Consider the following 18,565-nt stretch of genomic DNA (forward strand, 5'->3'; position numbering starts at 1 on the left):
GGGATCTGGCGGGGTTTCTATGCTAGAAGCAAGCAGTGTGCGCTACTGCTATCCAAACAGCCTCTCCAGAGAACGGGCACCACTCAGCGCAGCCTTCCCATACAATTCAAGCTGCTCCCACTTCTCCTTCTCCTCCTCTCTCTCCCGCGCCGAGGAGAGCGGGGGCAAACCGGGGGGAAGCAGCCAGCCCCGGGAGCAGCCCGCGGCGCCAAGGCAGGCCGGGTGGCGGCGGGGCGGGCCCCGCGGAGGGCGGGCCGGGCGGCGGGGGTGCGGGGCGGACCCGGGGGAAGCGGGCGGGGCGCGGTGGGAGCCGGGCTCGGGGAGCGGAGGGGGGGGGGGGAGCCGGGAGCGCAGCTCGGAGCCCCGCTCGGAGCAGTCGGCGCCGCGGCTCCGGCAGGTGGCACTGGCCGCCTCCCTCGGCCGCCTCCCCCGCTCCCCCCCCGGCCCGGTCTCCGCTGCCGCGCTCAGTCCGCCGGCGCCGATGCTGCTGAGCGGAGCGGCGGCCGGCTCGGAGCGCGGCGGCGGGGCCGGGGCCGGGGCTGAGGCCGGGGCGGGCGGCGGAGCTCCGCAGTGCGTGGGCACCATGGCCCGCTGGCTCCGCGAGCACCTCGGCTTCCGCAGCGCCAAGCCTGCGCCGCCCGCGCCGCCCAAACCCGACTACCGCGCCGGGCCGCCGCAGCCGCCCCCACCGCCGGGAGGCGCCGCCGAGCCGCTGGCCTCGGCCCAGCCCGACATCGTGGCCGCGTACCGCCTGCAGAAGGAGCGCGACTTCGAGGACCCGTACAGCGGGGTGCCGCCTCCCGCCGCCCCCGACGGGCCCCGCTACGTCTCGCCCAAGCACCGGCTCATCAAGGTGGAGGCGGCCGAGAAGCCGCCCGCCTGTCCCGCGCCGTCCCCCGCCGCCCCCGGCTCGCCCCCCGCCGGCCCCGAGCCGCCCGACGAGCCGCCGCAGGAGGTGAGTGCCGCGGCGGGACCCGAGGGCTGCCGGCGCGTCTCCGACGGGTTCTCCACGTCTCCCGGCGCTGGCGTCTCTGCGGAGGCGACCCGCGGAGCTCGGGACGTCTCCCCGGTGTCGGGCCGCCCTCCCCGGGCCTCCTTCCCCGCAGCGCCGTGAGCCTGCCGGGGCCTGCCCGGCCCGTGCCAGCTGCTTTGTCGGGAAGCGGCCGTGCCTCTTTGTCTGCCGCCTCCGAGCTGGGGATGGAGAGGAGGCGAGAGCGGTCCCCGGGCCGGTGGCACGCAGACGGCGCCAGGGACGAACCCGCGGCAGCGGGCGAGAGTCCGACGGGGCACCGTGCGAATTAAGGCTCGCGGGCGCCCGGCGGTGCTGCAAGATGGGGCCTGCCGGGCGAACTCCTCGCGGATCGGCCTGCTGAAGGGAAGGAGGGAGTTGTTGATAGAACAGTCGCGGGCGTCGCCTGACACGCCGGGGAAACGCGCGCCGAGCGAAACCCGGTCGGGGAACGCTGGATGCAGGCAAACAAGTTGTCGCCGGTGGATCCCGGGAAGTTGCTCTTGGTGCATAATTGCTATTGGAAGGTTTGCGGCGGGGCCCGTTCAGCTGTGATCCCACGAGCTGCCCGCAGCAGAGCAGGGCTTCGCTTTGTTGGGGCCTCCGGGGGGTTCTTCCTCCTGATGGCAGAGGGACGTGTGGTGCTGCAGCCCAGGGACTGGTCTGTATCCATTGGAGTGCAGTGAGAAGCTGGAAAGTGCAGCAAAGAGCCAAGGGCTCGGAGGTGGCCGGGGAAGCCCAGGTAGCAGCGTGGGTCCAGAGGACGCCCTTCATCATCACCCAGGCAGGCGGTGGTGAGGCTATCTCCGGATCCTCCCTCTTGATGAGGAGGAGGTTGCTCATTTTTTAGGGTTCTCATGATGGATGGAGGCAGTGCTCGAAGGGCTAGGTAAGCTGGAGATAAGCCCGTTAAAGCTAAAGCCATTTCCCTGGAGGAGCAGTGGAGCATCTACCACAGGGAGACCTTCTGCTGGGCTCAGGCACCTTTTCCAGCTCCCATCTGCTGCACTGGGTGGTGGGAGGGTTCCCTGCCTGCAGCATGGCTGGGTTGCTCGCTGTGTCCTTTGTGGAAGTGGCCCAGGAGGACTGAGGGTGGTCGCTGGAAGCTTGCTCACGCTTGTGGTGCCTGTGTCAGGGTGTCCTGAAGCACATGGCACCGGGTGGATCGTCATAACTTTGTGCAGTCTGTGGGATGGGTGGCATCCTGTGATGACATGCTTAGGGCACGTTCAGCAGCTCACGTTGCGTTATCAAATGTTCCGGGGGTGGTGGGGACCGGCACAGATCCTCCTCCCTCTGCTTGGTCCCTGTGCTCCATCCCCCACAGCTTGAGCATGGGACAGATTCTTCAGATGTGTCTCAGACTCTTGAGATGTGCCATGCGAGGAACAGCATTGCCAGGATTTCCCTCGATGCATGTGAGACTTAGTGAGGGACCCCCTCATGGCACCACCCTGCCTGAGCCCAGGTGACACCTTTCTTGTCTGCTGTGAGATCTCCCCTTTGGGCCATCCCAACGGGGGCAAGAGACCACCACATGGGCATGTGTGGCTCCAGGTTTGCCAACATACTTAGGGTCAGCCCTGAGATGTGATGCTTCTGATGCAAAGCTTTTGCTGGGAGCACAAGGTCAGCACCACGGCGTGTGGGAACGGCTGGCCAGGAAACTCCTGGGCGTGTGTCTTTCCTGCCAGAGCCTCTCAACTGAGTCATCCTGTGAGATGCTGTGCTGTTCGCCCCGGGCTCCCCACACCTCCTGTGCCCTGGGTGCAACCATGTCCGGCTCCTGGGGCAGGGAACCAGGCCCTTCTTCTATGGCCAGCGTTTGTTTTGCTTTTGGGTTTGGCTTTGGTGCTTGCTAAAAGCTGAGCTGTGGGGTGATTCCCCTGGGGAAAAGGTCCTAGAGGTAAAATTAGGGAAATGTTGCACCCAAAGGAGAGAATGAAGCGGTGAAGTTATAACTCAGAGTGGCTCCAGTGTAAGGTGCTGCATGTGGAAGAGCATTTGAGCTGCTGTGCCGGTTTCCTATCTCGTCTGAGTCTGCTCTGCATTGATGGGGTGGGAGAGGGAGGCTCCGGGAGCAGTGCCAGCAGCAAGCCAGGTGTCAGGCTATCTAGTAAAACACATCTAGGAAATGGGGCTTGTGGCAGGCTGTGATGCAGGCGGGTTTGGCAGAGGAACAAGCAGGCAACCCCTTCCTGACCCTGCTGCCACTGTGGAGCTAGAGAGCTCATAGCAGGGAGTGAGGGAGTGCTGGGCATGGCGCCTCTGATGGCACAGAACCTCCCAGGGACTGCGGGCCGCTGAGCAGCTGCATGTTCCCTGATGACTGCTGGGGTTTGCTCTGGGGGTGATGCTATGCTGGTTGTGGGAGAGCTGCCCCTGGATGAGCTGAAGCTGCCCTAGGAGCCCTGGAGGGAGATGGGTGATGGACAAGACACCAAGGAGTTGTGGGGGTGTTTATAACTCCGGTTCCTGTCCCTTTTTCCTGCTGTGTTTTGTTGCTCCAGGCTATTGTCACTTTTCACAGGAAGGAGGAAAGAGGTGTTTTGTTTTAAACCCATTAATCGAAGAGCAGTCTGGCTCTGCCACTGGCTGTGGTGGAGTGGCAGATTGCACCCGTGAGGACAAACCTTGAGCTTGTTGTGTTTTCCTTGTGAAATTGTACCCAGGAGGCTCCTGGTCCTATTTCCTGGTGACTCTTGGTTGCTTGGGGGTCCCCTCCTGCATCACTTGTGATATATGGGGCCTGAGAAGGAAGAGAGGAAGCTATAGGCTGCTCGTAGTCCTTTTGCTAAGAGACACCTAGATGCCTACAGATGTGCCTGCAGCCCTGACAAATAACCAGTGAGCTCCCAGTTTCACCAGTGCCTGCCAGCTTCCCTGAACTGGGTCTCAGGCTGCCTCAGAAAACATGGCCAAGCTGAGAGCCTTACTTTCGGAAACAACCTTGCTGGGGCATCTGTATGGGCGCTAGTGGCTTTGCTGGTGCCAGGCCAATGCTAACAGAGGAGGCTGGGCTGCCTTCTGCTCTGCTTGGCTCTGGCCCAGCTTCTGGGACAAAGGCTGGAGCGTTTCCACTGCTGAGAGCCTCATGCGGGTGCCTGGAAAGCCGCAGGCTGCCAGCACCTGCTCTGCAGGATTGCAGAGCCCACTTGGAGCCTTCCTCCAAAAGGAAAACAAAAGGGACAGGTGGAGTGGCAGCAACCCATGGCTCCTGCTGCCAGAACTTGGAGGCTCATCTGTCCCCATGGAGCTTGAGATCCTGGCTGCTGCTCTGGGTGCTCCTCGTGGTGAGGTGGTGACATTTGAAGGGGCTTCAGCTGGTCCCTTGGAAAGGCAGGGAATGGCCTAACCTTTCTCCCGTCCTTCCCTTTTCCAGCTGGCTGTCCTGGAGGACTATGCAGACCCCTTTGATGCTGCGCAGGTGGCTGGTAGCCAGGCAGGGATGGAGAAGGTGACAGAGAACGATGGATATATGGAACCGTACGAAGCCCAGAAGATGATGGCTGGTAAGGTGGAAAGTTCTGTGCAAGGACCACTGCACTCTTCCATTTCCTGCTGCTCTGTGAATTTGGTGGCCACTGCTCTGTTCCTTGCAGCCTGTGCTGGCACCAGGTCTCGCAGGGGTGGCCACCAAATCCGATGGATGGCTACAGAGGAGCACAGCTGCTTTGCAGCCAGATTTTCACAGATTTACATGTGTGATAGGTTGGCCACAGACAGAGCGCTTGTAAAGGCTACATGAGTATTAAAGGCCCCTCAACACTTCTGCTTGCAGTGCTGCTCGTGAGGTTGAGCCAGGAGAGACATGACATTCAATGGGTCTGGCACAGAGCAAGATGGATGTGGGAGCTATTTAATTTGGTTATGGCTGTTGCAGAGTGTGCTGTTGTCTGCTGCAGCAGCAGGGTCCCCCACGGTTTTGTTTATGGCTTGAAAGCAGGCGAGGTGAGAGCACGTGCTCCCAGAGGCATTGCTCTGACTGCTGCAGTGCACGCAGGGCTGCATGCTCCAGGCTCTGGCTCTGCTTTCCTGTCCTGTGGTTTCTCTGGAGCAAACGGTTTCTGTAAAGCTCGTGCAGCTTTTGGAGGACATTGCTGCTTTCTTGGAAGAATCAGCATCAACAAGGAGTCTTATTGTGTCTGTGGAGAGATTTTTGTTCTGCTCAAGAGTTGGACATTTAGTTAAACACTGCACTGTGGGGAGAGCAGGTATACTGATGCTGGTAACTGTTCAGGACCCTGCTGTCTGGCAGCTGAGCTGCTTGTGACAGGCAGTTGCTGGAGGTTTGGGCCCTCTCTGTCACTTGTGCTTCCCACCCTACATCACCCTCAGGTGAAACCAAGCTCTTTTGTCTGGTTTTGGGGACTGTGACCAAGTGAGAAGCTCACATTCTGTTCCATTTTCTGCTAGAGATCCGCCAGAAAGGCTTACGGGAGGCTCCAACCCGGCCACTTCACCTCTACGACACTCCTTATGAGCCCATCTCTGGAGGGCTGGATGTGGACACTGACCGCCCTGCCTGCCCCAGGCCTAGGGAATCTCGATTGCCTGAGGATGATGAGCGGCCGCCGGAGGAGTACGACCAGCCCTGGGAGTGGAAGAAGGAGAGGATCTCCAAAGCTTTTGCAGGTGAGCTGGGATGGAAGCAGCTGGAGTTTTGAGAAGCAGCTACTGATGCTGTGTAGCATTTTGTAGTGGGGAAGCTGGGATGGTGGTGTCAGCTTCTGCATTTCTGTGTCTCAGGGAGTGATGTTTCACTTGCACAGTGGCTGTTTGTCTTCAGCAAGGCTTGTGGCAGCCAGGCTGTGTGGGGCTGGTGGATGGAGCTGCCTTGGCAGCCTATCCAGTGCCATCTCCGACTGCCTGACTGATCAGCATCTCTGGTGCCAGCTGACTCCCGTCTCCCACCCCAAGTTACAGGGCCAGGGCTCCATCTCCAGCCCAGGAAGAGCTCTGCTTCCTTGAGATCACCTTTTGCAGGAAGGAGGGCTGGGCTGTCCCTGGCAGGCTTTGGCCAGATGAACGTCCATCCCCCTGACCTGTTTATCCATGTTGCGGGATCGATTGTGTTTGTGTTTGTTAATGAGGAAATCCATGCTGTGCATTAGTGTTGGCTCCATTGCCAGCACTGGCTAATTGCCACGCTCTTATCTAAGATGCGTTTGAATTTGCAGCAGTGTGTCTGTGCTGCTGCTGGTGTGCACAAGGCATGAGCCTGTGATGGCAGTGGAGAGGCGTGGAGGCTGGGGCTTGGGAGTGGTTCACATTTTGAGTGAATGTGACACTGGTGTCTGATTGTCCCTGTGGGTGGCTGGGATTTGGGTCCTGGCACCCTGAGCTGAGGATTCAATTGGGCTGGATTTGTGCTGAGGTATCTGTGTAGGGGATTTGCCCGTTGCCCCTGGGTGGAGGAGGTGCATTTGTACATCTGGCTCATGCATAGATGCTGCCCAGGATGCTCCAGGTTGGCTCTGAGTCTGGAAGGAATTAATGCATGGCAAAGCCAGTTGCCATGCCTTGGCATGTGTGTGGGATCTCAGGAGCATCCTGAGATGCTGGAATCTCCCTGCTGGTCCCCCCGTTGAGACAAAGTGGTACCAGCACTGGGCTAATCCACAGCGAGCTGCATCTGCGCTCCCTTCCCTGCTGCTGCAGACTGCCTGCAGCCACCTCGTCATAGACTGCTCGTCCTACAGGATCCTGGCTGTCACCTGGAGCTTTGCTGGTTCTGGATGCCTGTCTGGGCAGCCAGCACCCTTTCCCCTTCCACCCCTCTTCCTCCTGTCACCTCCCTTAGCCCCATCTCTGCTGGTGGTGGCTGTGGGTCCCCTTGGCCAGCACATGGCTCCTGGGAATTCAGTCTTTACCTTACAGCTGCTGTTTTTCTCACGAGGTCTGGTGTTGCTGACGTTTTTTTTCTAAGCCTTCTCTTTCTCTCTTTCTCTTTCTCTCTCTTCCTACCCCTCCCTCACCCCTCCTTGTATCCAGTTGAAATCAAGGTCATTAAAGACCTGCCGTGGCCGCCACCGGTGGGACAGCTCGACAGTGGTGAAACCCCCCCGGACAGTGAGGCCAATGCCTCCGTCCCCCCGCAGCACGGCCCGCAGAGCTACGAAGATGCCAACGGTGGGTGTCGCATGACAGCTGGGGTCCGGGGGGGCTCGGCCGATGCCTGCTGGGACTCTACCAGCACTGTGCCACGCTCTGCAGGTCCCTTCCCTCCCCCTCCCCCTCCCCCCCCACTCCTCCTCCTCTTCCTCCTCTTCCTCCTTGGCTTGCCCATCCTGGGCAGGACACACATGTTGTCCTTGCCTTTTCCACATCTCTGGTTACATATCTTTGTGCCTGCGGTGGTCGAGCTGCACCGGGGGATTTTTCAGTGGCAGTTATTATTGACTGTTTTGTTCCCTCCTCTTTGCCTCCAAATTCCCAGCATTTGATGGCCGCTTTTAGCTTTTCTTTTTGAGCATTTAGTTGATGTTTTCCTGTGACTCTTAATATGCAACCCCCTTATGGGCACGATACCAGCTAATTCAGATCTCACCACTGAAATTTGGGGTTATTTTTTCCCCAGGTGCATCCCTTTGTCATTCAGCATCACTCTGTTTCACCTGTCATTTCCCTGCCTTGCTGTTCAGTGGCAGGAGATCCCTCTGGATTCCCAGCTCTTGCTTTCACTATCCTGAAGAGCTCCATCTCCCAGACACGCTTTGTCATCTCAGGTTTGCCTTTCTGCAGAGCCCTTTTTGTGCATGCTGGGAGGCAGAGCCCCTGCTAAACTCTCCTTGAGCTCTGCTGGCCATTTCACTTACAGCAGCCAATGACTGCGGCTTCTCTTTTGACCCATTATTAATTTTTTAATGACCTTGTTCTGCAGTAAGGTTTTTTACAAGAGCATCGTCTAAAGAGCTTCTGTCAGGACCCACCCAGGCTGGTGGGTCCGGACTGGGCTGGCCTTGCTTACATGAGACCAATGTGTGAGACGTGACTTTGCAGCATGCTGTGCCCACCCGTGCGTCACTAAGGCTGTTCCTGATGGATGCTGTGATATGCCAGCTGCGGACATCTGATTTCCTTGTCTGCAATTACCCAGATCCCTGCAGAGCTTCGTACAGACCCTGCTGGCTCCCCACGAGGTTGTGTGTGACGGCCGATGTTGCTTCGCAGGGACACCCTGCAGCAGTGTGGCTGCCCCACATGCCCTCCTGGTGAGGCCACAAGCTGAGCTCATCCCAGAAAGAGAAGGGCCTAATGGAAAACTTCCCGCTTCTCTTTGTACGACAAATGCAGGTGTCACGCAGAACTAATTTGTGTGCTGCACAGCCACCTCCTTCCTCTGTCATTTGTTATCCCTGCGGTCGCTCTGAAGACATCGGTTTGTCATTTTTCCTGGCTTAAGCAACACAAATGCTCATTTTCATTTTGACTCGCTTTGTTGTGTTAAGTTTATCTCGACGGAGTTACGTGTTATTTTCTACTGTCCCTGTCTGGGGGTGACTTGAGCTTCTTGAAGGATGTCTTCTCCATCCCGGGGACTTGTTTTTAATATCCTGTTTAATCATGTGCATGCCTCTGCTGCTCTCTGACAGATACTATGTATTTCTTCTGAGCCTCTAATATGATGACTTTGTGCTGCTAGCAAGTGCTTCAGCCTTCTGATTGCCTGACTTTTTAATGATTGCCCCAATTTTTTAAGGTGATGAGTTGAAATTGAAGCCTCTAGCCAGCTGCTACAGGCAAGGGCAAGCCCATGTAAAAGCTGAACCTCTGCAGAGGCATGGCCTGAGCACCTCGTTCCTCAGCTCCTCCTGAGGAAATTTGAGTTGAGATGTTTGCAGAGGACTGAAAAAACTGCATTGGTGAACAGGGAAGCTTATCCCAAGGGCCAGGTCCGGCACACCCACCCTTGGGGCAGTTGTGCTCTGCAGCAGCATCCGCCAGCAGCTCTGCCGATCAATAAGTAATTTGTGCGAGGGGGCTCGCTTGGCAGGGGAGCAATAATGAACTCTCTGGAGGAGGGAGAAACAATATTATTAATGCTGAAATCATCTTGCACGGAAATAACATTCAGTGGGAGGCTGGGTCCCCAGGGCACATCTTGGTTAATCCCCCTCCTGCTTCTTCCTTCAGCTCCATCTTCCTCACTCCTCTTTTCTTCTTTTCAAGATTGGAGAGCCTCTCAGTACTAATTCTCTTGATGGAGATGCCTAATTGTATGCTGCAACCACCGAATCTTGTTACATTAGCAACACACGTAAGCTCTCTGAGCTTATGAAACCTCACTGGAAAATATTTCCAGGGACTGGGGCATGGTGAGAACCCCGCTCTGCACTGAGTCTTGGGGGTGGATGCTGCATGGAGCTGCCCTGTGCTGTCCTCGTATGGGGATGGGGCAGTGAGAGGGGCCCAGTGTGATTTGGCATGGCTCTGGCTGTCTCTGCAGCCTTCTTCTGCATGGGGAGAGCTGGGTTTGTTTGCAGTCTGTCAGACTGTCCCTGCCACCGCTGTGATGTCCGTCTGTCTTGCAGGGCCATCAGAGGGGCTGGGCTATGGCCGCACCTCACCCTGCAGGGAGGAGAAGGCTAGGGCTGCCCTCAGACATGGTACCAGCAGCCTCAAGAGCACCAAGGCATTGAGCACGGAGCCTGGTCCCTTCCTTGGGGAGAGGATTGACCCCGCGCTGCCCCTGGAGAGCCAGTGGTGAGTTCTGTGTGCTCCAGGTGGCTCTTTTGTATCCCCATCGCTGTCTTCCCCTCACTTTCTTCCCCAGCACTGTGTTTCTGCCACCTCCTACTTGTCCCCGCTGCCCTCCTTAGGCTACCCCTGCCCCCTGGCACCCTCTGCCACCCGCACCCCTTACCCCCAGCATGGGGACTGGCGTCAGTGCTGCTGCGAGGCTCTGTACTGCTTGAAGCATGCATGTAGCCAAGTCCCTCTCCCCCCCGCAGCTGGTATCATGGGGCCATCAGCCGGACGGACGCAGAGACGCTGCTGAGGCTCTGCAAGGAGGCCAGCTACTTGGTGCGCAACAGCGAGACCAGCAAGAACGACTTCTCCCTCTCCTTGAAGTGAGTGAACCTGTGCAACCTGGGGGGCTGCAGCTGGGGCCGTGCTGCGCTGTCTTTGCAGCGGAGGTGATGCCGTGCATGTACCCCCAGTGCTTTGGGGGCTTGGAACAGCACACTCCACAGGGCTGCTCGGGGACAACAGCAGGGCTTTGGAATACGAGATCTGCCTTTCTTTGTGGGGTGGCACAGGCTTTTGACGTTTGGTTTGGTGTCTGGCAGAAGCGTCTCTTGGGAAGACTTCCAGAGCTAGAGGCACGCTGCTTTCCCCTTGGCAGTGCTCATAATCCCTCAGACGGATAAAATGATGTGCCCTATTACTCATTTGAATGTGTGTGATTACAGCTTCCAGCTCTGGCTTATTGCTGCCCCTTTTTGTAGCTGAATTTCATGAGAAAATAAAGTATGTACAATCCTGTTATTTATGGAAATGTCCCCAGCCCTTCTTCCCTAGCCCTCTTAAATGCTGAAGCCGTTCCTTAGCCGTGTGGTAGAGAGGGCACTGTGCTGCTTTGATTTCTCAGCAGGGAAGCCTTGCTCCCACAGCATGGCTGGGTTTCTGCTTGGGTCAGGAGGGGATCTTTGCACCTTCCCCAAATTTTCCACTTTCTCTGAGAGCCAAAGCTGCATGAAGCATCAAGGTACGTGCACAGAGCTCCATTCCTAGCTCCTTGGGGAGTCTTGGGGCAATCTGAACCTGCAAAAATAAAGCTGCTTCTGTCCTGAAGATGATGATGGATTAGCAAATACTTCCTTGTCCTTCTGCAGGGCTAGTACATTAGCTCTCTTCCTGGCACGTAGGAAAAAAGTATTGAGCACTTCAGTCATCCCTGCCTGACGGCAGACCAGGTGTCCCTACCCTTTTCTCAATATACCCAATATTTTCCCAGTGGTTTCTGTACCTGTATTGCTACCTGGCAGATTCAGCCTCCCCTGTTTATTTTCCAGTGCCACAGTTGTGAATTAGATTTCTCCATCTCTTTTTTTTTTTTTCCTTTTTTTTTTTTTTCTTTTTATTTCTGCCTTCAGCACCAAAGTGGGGCAGATGTTTATCTGGAAACAAAAAAAAATGTATCTGTGCTTCCTTCTGTGCTTGTAGCCTTTAGATCAGACAGCAAAACTCTTGCAAAAGCTCATCGCTTTCATTTCTTTGTTGGAATTTTTACTGATGCTTGAGTTTTCTCAGTAATGTTTCCTTGCCTTGGGGCGAGCTCTTCTGAAGCAACAGCTTCTGCTGATTGGTGAGTGGTGTTGGAGGCCATGAGATGTCCTCTTAACCACCAGTAAGCCGTTACATGTGTCTGAGAGGTGGCATCGGGATTGGTGGGACTCCCTCCCTCTCCAGCGTGGCTGCCCCCCAGGTCAGCTGAAAAGCTCTGATACTGCGTATTTCCCCATTTTCACAGCTTCCCTACAATTCAGTCATCTCTTTGGATTTTTTCTCCCTGAGTCTCATGGCAAGAATGCCCTTCTCAAATGGCACACGTGGGTGGGACGTAGCCTTGCAGCTCTGTGCTTCTGCCCACAGGAGGCTGCATCCCATCCAAGAGCTGGTCAGGCAGTGTCCAAGATCTTCGTCTGCAGAGACCGCACAGTCTCAGGAATGTGATTTTTACTGTGTTGCCTTTCTCTATAGAGCCTTTTCAAGGAACATCCCTTGGGATGCTTTTTATATAGCTCTAAGCTGCTTGCCTGCATCTATCTCTCTTTCTCTTTTTTTTTTTTTTTTAACTATTTTTCTCGAGGAAGGAGGAGTGACTGAAGAGATGATCTGAAAGTGGAGCTCTGGTGCTGATCCCCAGTCATTTTGTGTTGCCTTAAAGGAAAATGTGCTCAAAAGAGAGCAGCAGGAGCCTGCCAGGTAGCTGGAAGGCTTAACCCTATCATGACCACTCTGGCTGTGCTGCCCCTCAGAGTGCTGTGGGCAGGATTATGCTGTATTAACTGCTCAGAGGATGAGTCACTGGCAGCTCATTCCTTCCTGGAGGCAGCTGAAGCTGTGGTGTGGAGGCTGGAGGCTCTCTGTGCCCGTTGCATGGTGCAGAGGTTGCAGCAGCTGCTGGCTGTGACTCTGCTGGCTTTTCAGTATGCTCCCTTGAGCATTTCCAGTCTTGGTCACATCTCTGAGCTTGCAACATAAACCTAGGGAGCAATTGGGGCAAAACCCACCTCGCTATGGACCTTGTGTGGCAGCTCTCCTCCAGCACTTACCCTGTACTGAGCCCTGTGTGTGCCCCAGACACAACCCCTTTCCCGGTGGGGTTGGCTCCCTGCTTCTCAGCTCCTAAATGGATTCTGCTAATGCAGCTGCTCTGTCCATTATGGGCACCGTCTCCAGCCGGGGGGATGGGACTGGCCTGCACAGCACTGGATACGGCTCAGCATTGCTGATGAGGTCCTGTCTGCTTTTAAGTCATCAATATTTTGCTGTAATGTGCATTCCAGACGCTGCAGACAGGCTGTGGCTCTCCTCAGAGACGCAAATTAATAGCAACAGGGCCATTAGCCCGTCACTTGGAATCAGAGCTCGTGGCAGTATCTGCCTGCGCAGCCGCGTGTGGCTCAGTGCCTGTGCTGTGCCGGGAAATGGCCTCGCTATGCTGAGCGGGTTTTATGGGGCCTGCAGTGATGGTAAAGGGAGGGGGGCACAGCCTGAAGGAGGAAATCCTGCTTTGCTGCAGCAAGGCAGGGGATGCACCAGCCTGACGCCTCCCGGTGTGACTGCTGTGTGAGCTGGGGTGGCTGTAAGAAGGGCTTTATTCCCACTGGGCTGAGAGCTGCAGGACCGGAGGGCGATGTGAGAAGGGCCATGGCTGCAGGGGTGGGGGTCTGGGGACTGCTGTCTCCTCTAACCCTGCCTCTGTCTTTCCTCACAGGAGCAGCCAGGGCTTCATGCACATGAAACTATCCCGGACCCAGGAGAACAAGTACGTGCTGGGTCAGCACAGCCCGCCCTTTGACAGCGTGCCAGAGATCATTCATCACTACGCCAGCCGCAAGCTGCCCATCAAGGGGGCTGAGCACATGTCCTTGCTTTACCCAGTGGCTATCCGCACTCTATAGCTGTCACCACGCACGAGCCGAGCTCGAAGCTGTGTGGACCTGAAGGTGGCCTGTCTGCAGGGCCGAAAGCTGCTGTAGTGGATGGGCACCAGAGCAGCGAGCTGGGCACAGATGGTGTTACTGGGGACTTTGGCAGCTAGACCCCTCGTCATGCTCTCACCTGGGGTTCCTGTGTGCCAGTGTGCCTGCTGGGATGGTGGCAGGGAGAAGGAGCTGAGTGGGAGCATCCATGTGCTGCCCTCCCCCTCTTGGGAAGCAAGGACTGGAACTGGGGCCCCGGAGAGGACATGAGGGGAGCAAGGTGCAGTAAAGGGGGGAAGAAGTATCCTGGGATGTCTCCTGAGGGCACCTGGCTCTGCCCACGTCCTGCGTGACAGAGAGGATGCCCTGTGCCTGCTGGTGAGGAGGCTGGTGCTGTCACAGTGAGGCACAGAGGGGGAGGCTGCTGGGGCTCCCACCCGTGTGGGTGCTTGGTGCTCCTTGCCTTCATTTGCCAAATGTACATAGTAACTGGTCAGAGCCGCGCATGCAGCACCACTGCCTAATAAAGCGATGGATGCACGGTCACCTGCTCTGCAGGGACTCTGTACCCTCAACCCAAAAGCTGGGTGGGGAGCTGGCATGACAAACCTCTGCTAAACAGCAGGGAGGGGATTTTACTAAGCAAAATTGCTTCATTTTTCATTCTCATGTACAGAGAACTGAGTAGTTCAGCACAGCCATCAGTGACACGGGACAAAAGACAGCTTTCGTGTCCTGAGTGTGTCTTTGAGACCCTTTGTGGGCGGTAGTAAGCTGGGTTTGCCTGTTATGCTGGGCTGAGGGAGATGCTCTTGAGGCTCCTTGGCTTGTTTTGCTTTACCTCTTGTAAACCTTAGGCAAAATCCCTGAATTTCCCAGGTTTGTCCTCTTCCCTGGATGTGTAGTGGCTCTAGCCCTGTTTGTCTTCCAGACACCCTGTCTCTGGGGCAGGTTGTTTCTCTTCTTCCTATGTCTGAAGTTACATGCTCCCAGGACAAAGCTGATCCTGTTGCTTTGCTGGGAGGGTGGAGATGGTCCGTGGGACCATGAGGACTTTGTACAGGCTCTGACATTTTCTACACTCAATCCATAGCTGAGGAATTGCTGCTTCAATGGCCTATCATGGCTTTGAGCTTCTGTGGGGGCACAGGCTGCGTGCTGCATGAGGCCTGCAGAAGCCATGGTACTTTGTTCCCCGATGTTCAGCCTCCACCACTTCTTAAAAGGCTGTGGTTTGAGTTTGTCTCGGGCACTCAGTGTCTCCTTACAGCAGTGTTCAGCTGCTGGCAGCCCTGGCTGCCTCTCCCCAGCCCAACGAGGCACCTTGTCCAGTGGGGATGGAGCCACTCTGGCTGGAGGGTTTTTCTCCTGGAACTGCTTCTCTGTGTACCAGAGCATGCAAAAAGGGTTGGAGATGCTGGAATGCATCTGCAGAGATGCTCTTAGGTGCCCTAGCTGCATTGAAAATGCTTTAACAGGCTCTTGCTTTGTATTGCTACTGCCTTCCTAGTGACTGGCAAGTAAAGCAGAGGCTACTTGAATCCATGCAACCAGGGAAGAAAAGCACAGGAGAGCTTCACCATGTATTCTGAGTTGTTTTTCTCCCTTGAGAAATGGTGGCAAAGAACAAAGTGGCTGGCAGCTGCCTGCACCAGCGAGTTTGTGTCCTGTCAGTGAAATCCCACCTATGCAGCCTGGCTGCATATTAGGTGTCCCTGCCAAACAGAGAGCAGCTGGGTCAGGCTTAAAAATCGGGACAAGGTGTGACTAGGCTGGTGTTCGATGGACACTCACAGGCATGTAGCTTCTGGCCCTCCCCTCCTCTCATTTGCCCTGGGGATTTTTGGCTCTTGCTTCAAAAGCCTGATTGTGGTGGAGGATTTTGCCTGCGTTGTTTGGCCTGATGGCCTGCAGGAAGATGCTCAGGATGGAGCGATGCTCAGCTTCCCCAAGCCAGCCTGGTCAGGGTTTGGACCTGAGCTTCTCAAATCAAGCAGATCCATGCAGGTCGTGCACATCTGGGGTCTCGTTTAGGGATTCCCACAGAAAGTATATTGCTCTGAGCAGGGCTCTGGCTCTGGAATACTGTTGCATCCTCTCTTTGTGATCCTCAGGCACTTCTCAGAAAATGTAGATGGATTGAATCTTCCAACAGGACTTAGCCCTGTTTTTGCTCTCCTGTGAGTGAAATGAGTTTTGTTGGGAAATAACAGAAGGGCAGATGTGTAACAGGGATAGTGTAGTGACAGGGGATCCCCATTCATGAGTGAGCTCAACTCTAGGATGGACAAAGACCCGAGCAGCCTGATGTGGCTTTGAGATTAACCCCACTGAGGGCGTGAAGGTGGTCGGTCAAGAGACCTTTCTTTGTAGCAGTTCCCAATCCACTTGTTGTCCCAGCAATCCCCAACACCCCGCAGCTGCCTCTGTTCTCCATCCTTCCTCCCTGTTAGTGAAACAGCTCTGCCATTCATTGCCTGATCTCTAGTTCCTTGCTAAGCCCTCCATAATTTCCAAACTGCTTTAGCATGCTGTAGGCCGTGATAATGAAGGAAAGAAGTTTGTTTCGTAATTGGATTAGTGCTGCTGGGAGCGTGATCTTGCACAGAGGTCAGGTTGGAGCTGCACAGCCCTGGAGCCCCACACTGCTCTGCCTGGTTGTGGGCCAGCTTGGGTCTGTGCTTGCTCCTGCAAAGGCCTTTGCTGGCCAAAAGACACAGCGTTGCAGGAGGAAGGCATCCCAGAGCTGTGAAGGGTTGATTCAGGGCTGAATTTGAACCTGCCTTCCTTGGAAATGGGAATGTTTGCTGAAACTCTGTTAGCATCCGCAGTATCCCTTGCCTGCTAGGAATGAAGCGGTTTGGTTAGGGTCAGGCTTGACGTGAGCTTCATCACCTTTCCCAGCACGAGCCCTCAGGGCTCCTGAACACCAATAGCTGATCCTTGTGGGTTTGGGTAAAACCCATGTAGGCAGTTGTCCATCATCGATGCCCCCCCTCCCTGCCTCTCTGGCCTGCAGAAGTGCTGTTAAACCTAAGCCTGGTGATTAGATTAAACCCCAGCCCTATCAGTGATGCCTGAGTTGCTTGGATGTTTCTGAGAACAGTGCCCTGTGTCCTGTCTCCAGCCACGGCAATCTCCAGTGCTGCAGGAGAAGGATCAAACAAAACCTCAGCTGACAAAGTTTATAGCAGAGTGGAGAAATTTGTTCCCGACCCCTGCAGGCTACCAGCAAAACGTGCAGCGTAGCACGTGTTGTGCACACATGGCACACATATGGTGCGGCTGAATGCCTCCTTTCAAATCTCGTGGAGACCAGCATGTTTGACGCAAGGGGCAGCTTCAGCTCCTGACTCAGAGACCACCCTTGCTCAGTTCCTTTGGTGTACTTCCCCAGCATCATCTCAAAGCAGTTTCTTGTTCCTGCTGCCCTCTTTGGAAACTGTCCCAAAACATCTGTGCTCATATGCTTCCACCTAATTTTCAGTCTACACTTGTGATGAGTTCTGTCCTTTACACAGTTTTGGGGAGGGCTGTCTTTAAAGCAGCATGCTTGGGCAGATCTTGTGGGTGAGATCTTCCCAGTGCCTTGCTACTGGTGCAGCTCTGTCCTTCTTGAAAACTTAGCCTCGCTCTTATCCCTGAACTGTTTGCTGTTGGTATTCATGGGGTCACTCCAATACTAGGGGTGGAGACAAAATCCTAGAAATACCTCTTCACTCAGAGACACCCTTGTTAATACAAACCATCATTTACTTGATTAGCTGGTTCCTCCACTGTAACCATACCCACCACTCCCGTCATTGGAAACTGGTTCCTGTTTCTCCAACCAGCCTAAATGTGCTGCATAATCTTGTCTAAGAAGTTACTTATGAGAGAAGATCATTAAATTAAACTGACAGAATGTATCTGTGATAAATCGTTTCCATTTGCCTTCCTATCTTGAAGCTGGATTTCCTTCAAAACCTGCTCAGAGCCTCAGAAGTCTGTATGTTTGAATCTCTTTCCTTTTCTGGGGGGCGTGTCAGCTGAATTTGCTTGCTGTTTAAGCTCTTTTCATGTTACCCTAAATCTGGTCCTTTTTTCACAGTGATATGACCGTGCTCCTTTCCTCCTTTATCTCATGCAGTATCTCCCCGTTGACCCCCATCTCATGCATTGGCAGCGTGTCCTCACCTGGTGCTTGGGGCACTGTCCCTCACGCCCTGCTCAGCCTGGTGACCCGTGCAGCTACGAGCCTTTCATTTCCAGGATAAAAGTATGCATGCTGAATTTTTCTCCATTAAATGGCAGTGCACAGCAAGCCCTGCTTTGTGCCGGCGTGGGACCAGCAGCTCTCTGCACATGCACGTCCTCTCTCGCTGTTTGTGTTCGGGGTAGGCTTGCTGTGCAGATACAGTGCACTGTGATTTACTGCCCATATGCAGCATTACAGCCTCTCTGCGCATGCACAGCATGTCATGATTTACTGTAGGCATTAATGGTTACCTCTCGGCACATTCGCAGCTCGTCTGGTTTTATGCCCGTGCTCAGTGCTGTCTCTCTGGCGGTACACAGCCTGGCCCTATTTACACGCTAGGCTCTTTCACCTCTTTGCCCCACTTGCTGCTCACACATGCCTCTGTCTCTCTCCAAGGAGCACAGTCTGCCCAACTGGTCACTTGCACACAAGGTGGTCTCCAGTTTACCACACATGCAATGGATGGGTGCTCCGTGTGGTGTAGCGTTGCCTCCGTGTGCTCACGACATCCTGATCTATGGCATGCGTGTTAGTGGCAAGTCCTGGTTTCTCATGAAGTGTCGTGCAGCCCCTGCACAGGCGCAGTGCAGCGCTGCTATCTGCATGTGTGCAAGCGCTGTTGTTGTGTTCTGACATCTGAGCACCCCCTCCTTCCTTATTTATGGTACAGACTGCAGGCTCTGTGCTGCGTGGAATTCCCTTTACTTCCTACATATGCGGGCTGTCTGACCCTCCCCTGCCCATGGCCGTCTGTTCTGTCCCTTGTAACTGTGCCTCACAAGGGCTGAGATGCAGCCTTGCATCACCACCGTGGGCTGCCCTGGCTGATAGCCTGCTCTGCAAACTGTAGGCTGTGAAGGTGTTGCAGTCCGGTCTCTGGAAGGCAGCAAGACCTCTTGTCCTGTGAAGGTCATTTAACCAGAGCTCCAGGTGCCATCTGGATTGCAGCATCTCTGGTGAAGCCTTTCCAAAGGATACTGGTGGGCTGCCAATGACTAACCCCCACCCTTGGCTTGAGAGAGCAAAAGGGGAAAAGTGTCCTGTCAGAGCACACAGAAATGCTTCAGAGGGCAGAATGGACCGTGCACATGCTCAGCAATGTTGACTGCTGTCACTTGAAGACTTTGCAGAATGTACCCATCAGGCTCACACCAGGGAAAG

General features: G+C 55.2%; 1 protein-coding gene across 2 annotated transcripts; it reads left to right on the plus strand.

The window, feature by feature from the left end:
• Positions 1–419: 419 nt before the first annotated feature.
• SHF (Src homology 2 domain containing F) lies at positions 420–17,553 on the plus strand. 2 transcript variants are annotated; one of them, XM_048955894.1, is made up of 7 exons: positions 421–955; positions 4,392–4,521; positions 5,426–5,644; positions 7,004–7,141; positions 9,544–9,715; positions 9,964–10,083; positions 12,957–17,553. In XM_048955894.1, exons 1-7 carry the CDS (start codon positions 482–484, stop codon positions 13,141–13,143), a joined length of 1,440 nt encoding a protein of 479 aa, XP_048811851.1. In that variant the 5' UTR covers positions 421–481; the 3' UTR covers positions 13,144–17,553. The 2 variants fall into 2 exon arrangements, with proteins under 2 accessions (XP_048811852.1, XP_048811851.1); XM_048955895.1 differs by lacking the exon at positions 7,004–7,141 and having other exon boundaries at positions 420–955.
• Positions 17,554–18,565: the final 1,012 nt, after the last annotated feature.

This window comes from Lagopus muta, chromosome 10, assembly GCF_023343835.1.
Source record: "Lagopus muta isolate bLagMut1 chromosome 10, bLagMut1 primary, whole genome shotgun sequence".
NCBI classification, from domain to species: Eukaryota; Metazoa; Chordata; class Aves; order Galliformes; family Phasianidae; genus Lagopus; species Lagopus muta.

Excerpts from the sequence above, each read along its gene's own strand:
- SHF (XM_048955894.1), top strand. The coding sequence starts at position 482 with ATGCTGCTGAGCGGAGCGGCGGCCGGCTCGGAGCGCGGCGGCGGGGCC. Across the intron at positions 5,645-7,003 it reads GATCTCCAAAGCTTTTGCAG|TTGAAATCAAGGTCATTAAA; the intron begins GTGAGCTGGGAT and ends CCTTGTATCCAG. Across the intron at positions 9,716-9,963 it reads CTGCCCCTGGAGAGCCAGTG|CTGGTATCATGGGGCCATCA; the intron begins GTGAGTTCTGTG and ends TCCCCCCCGCAG.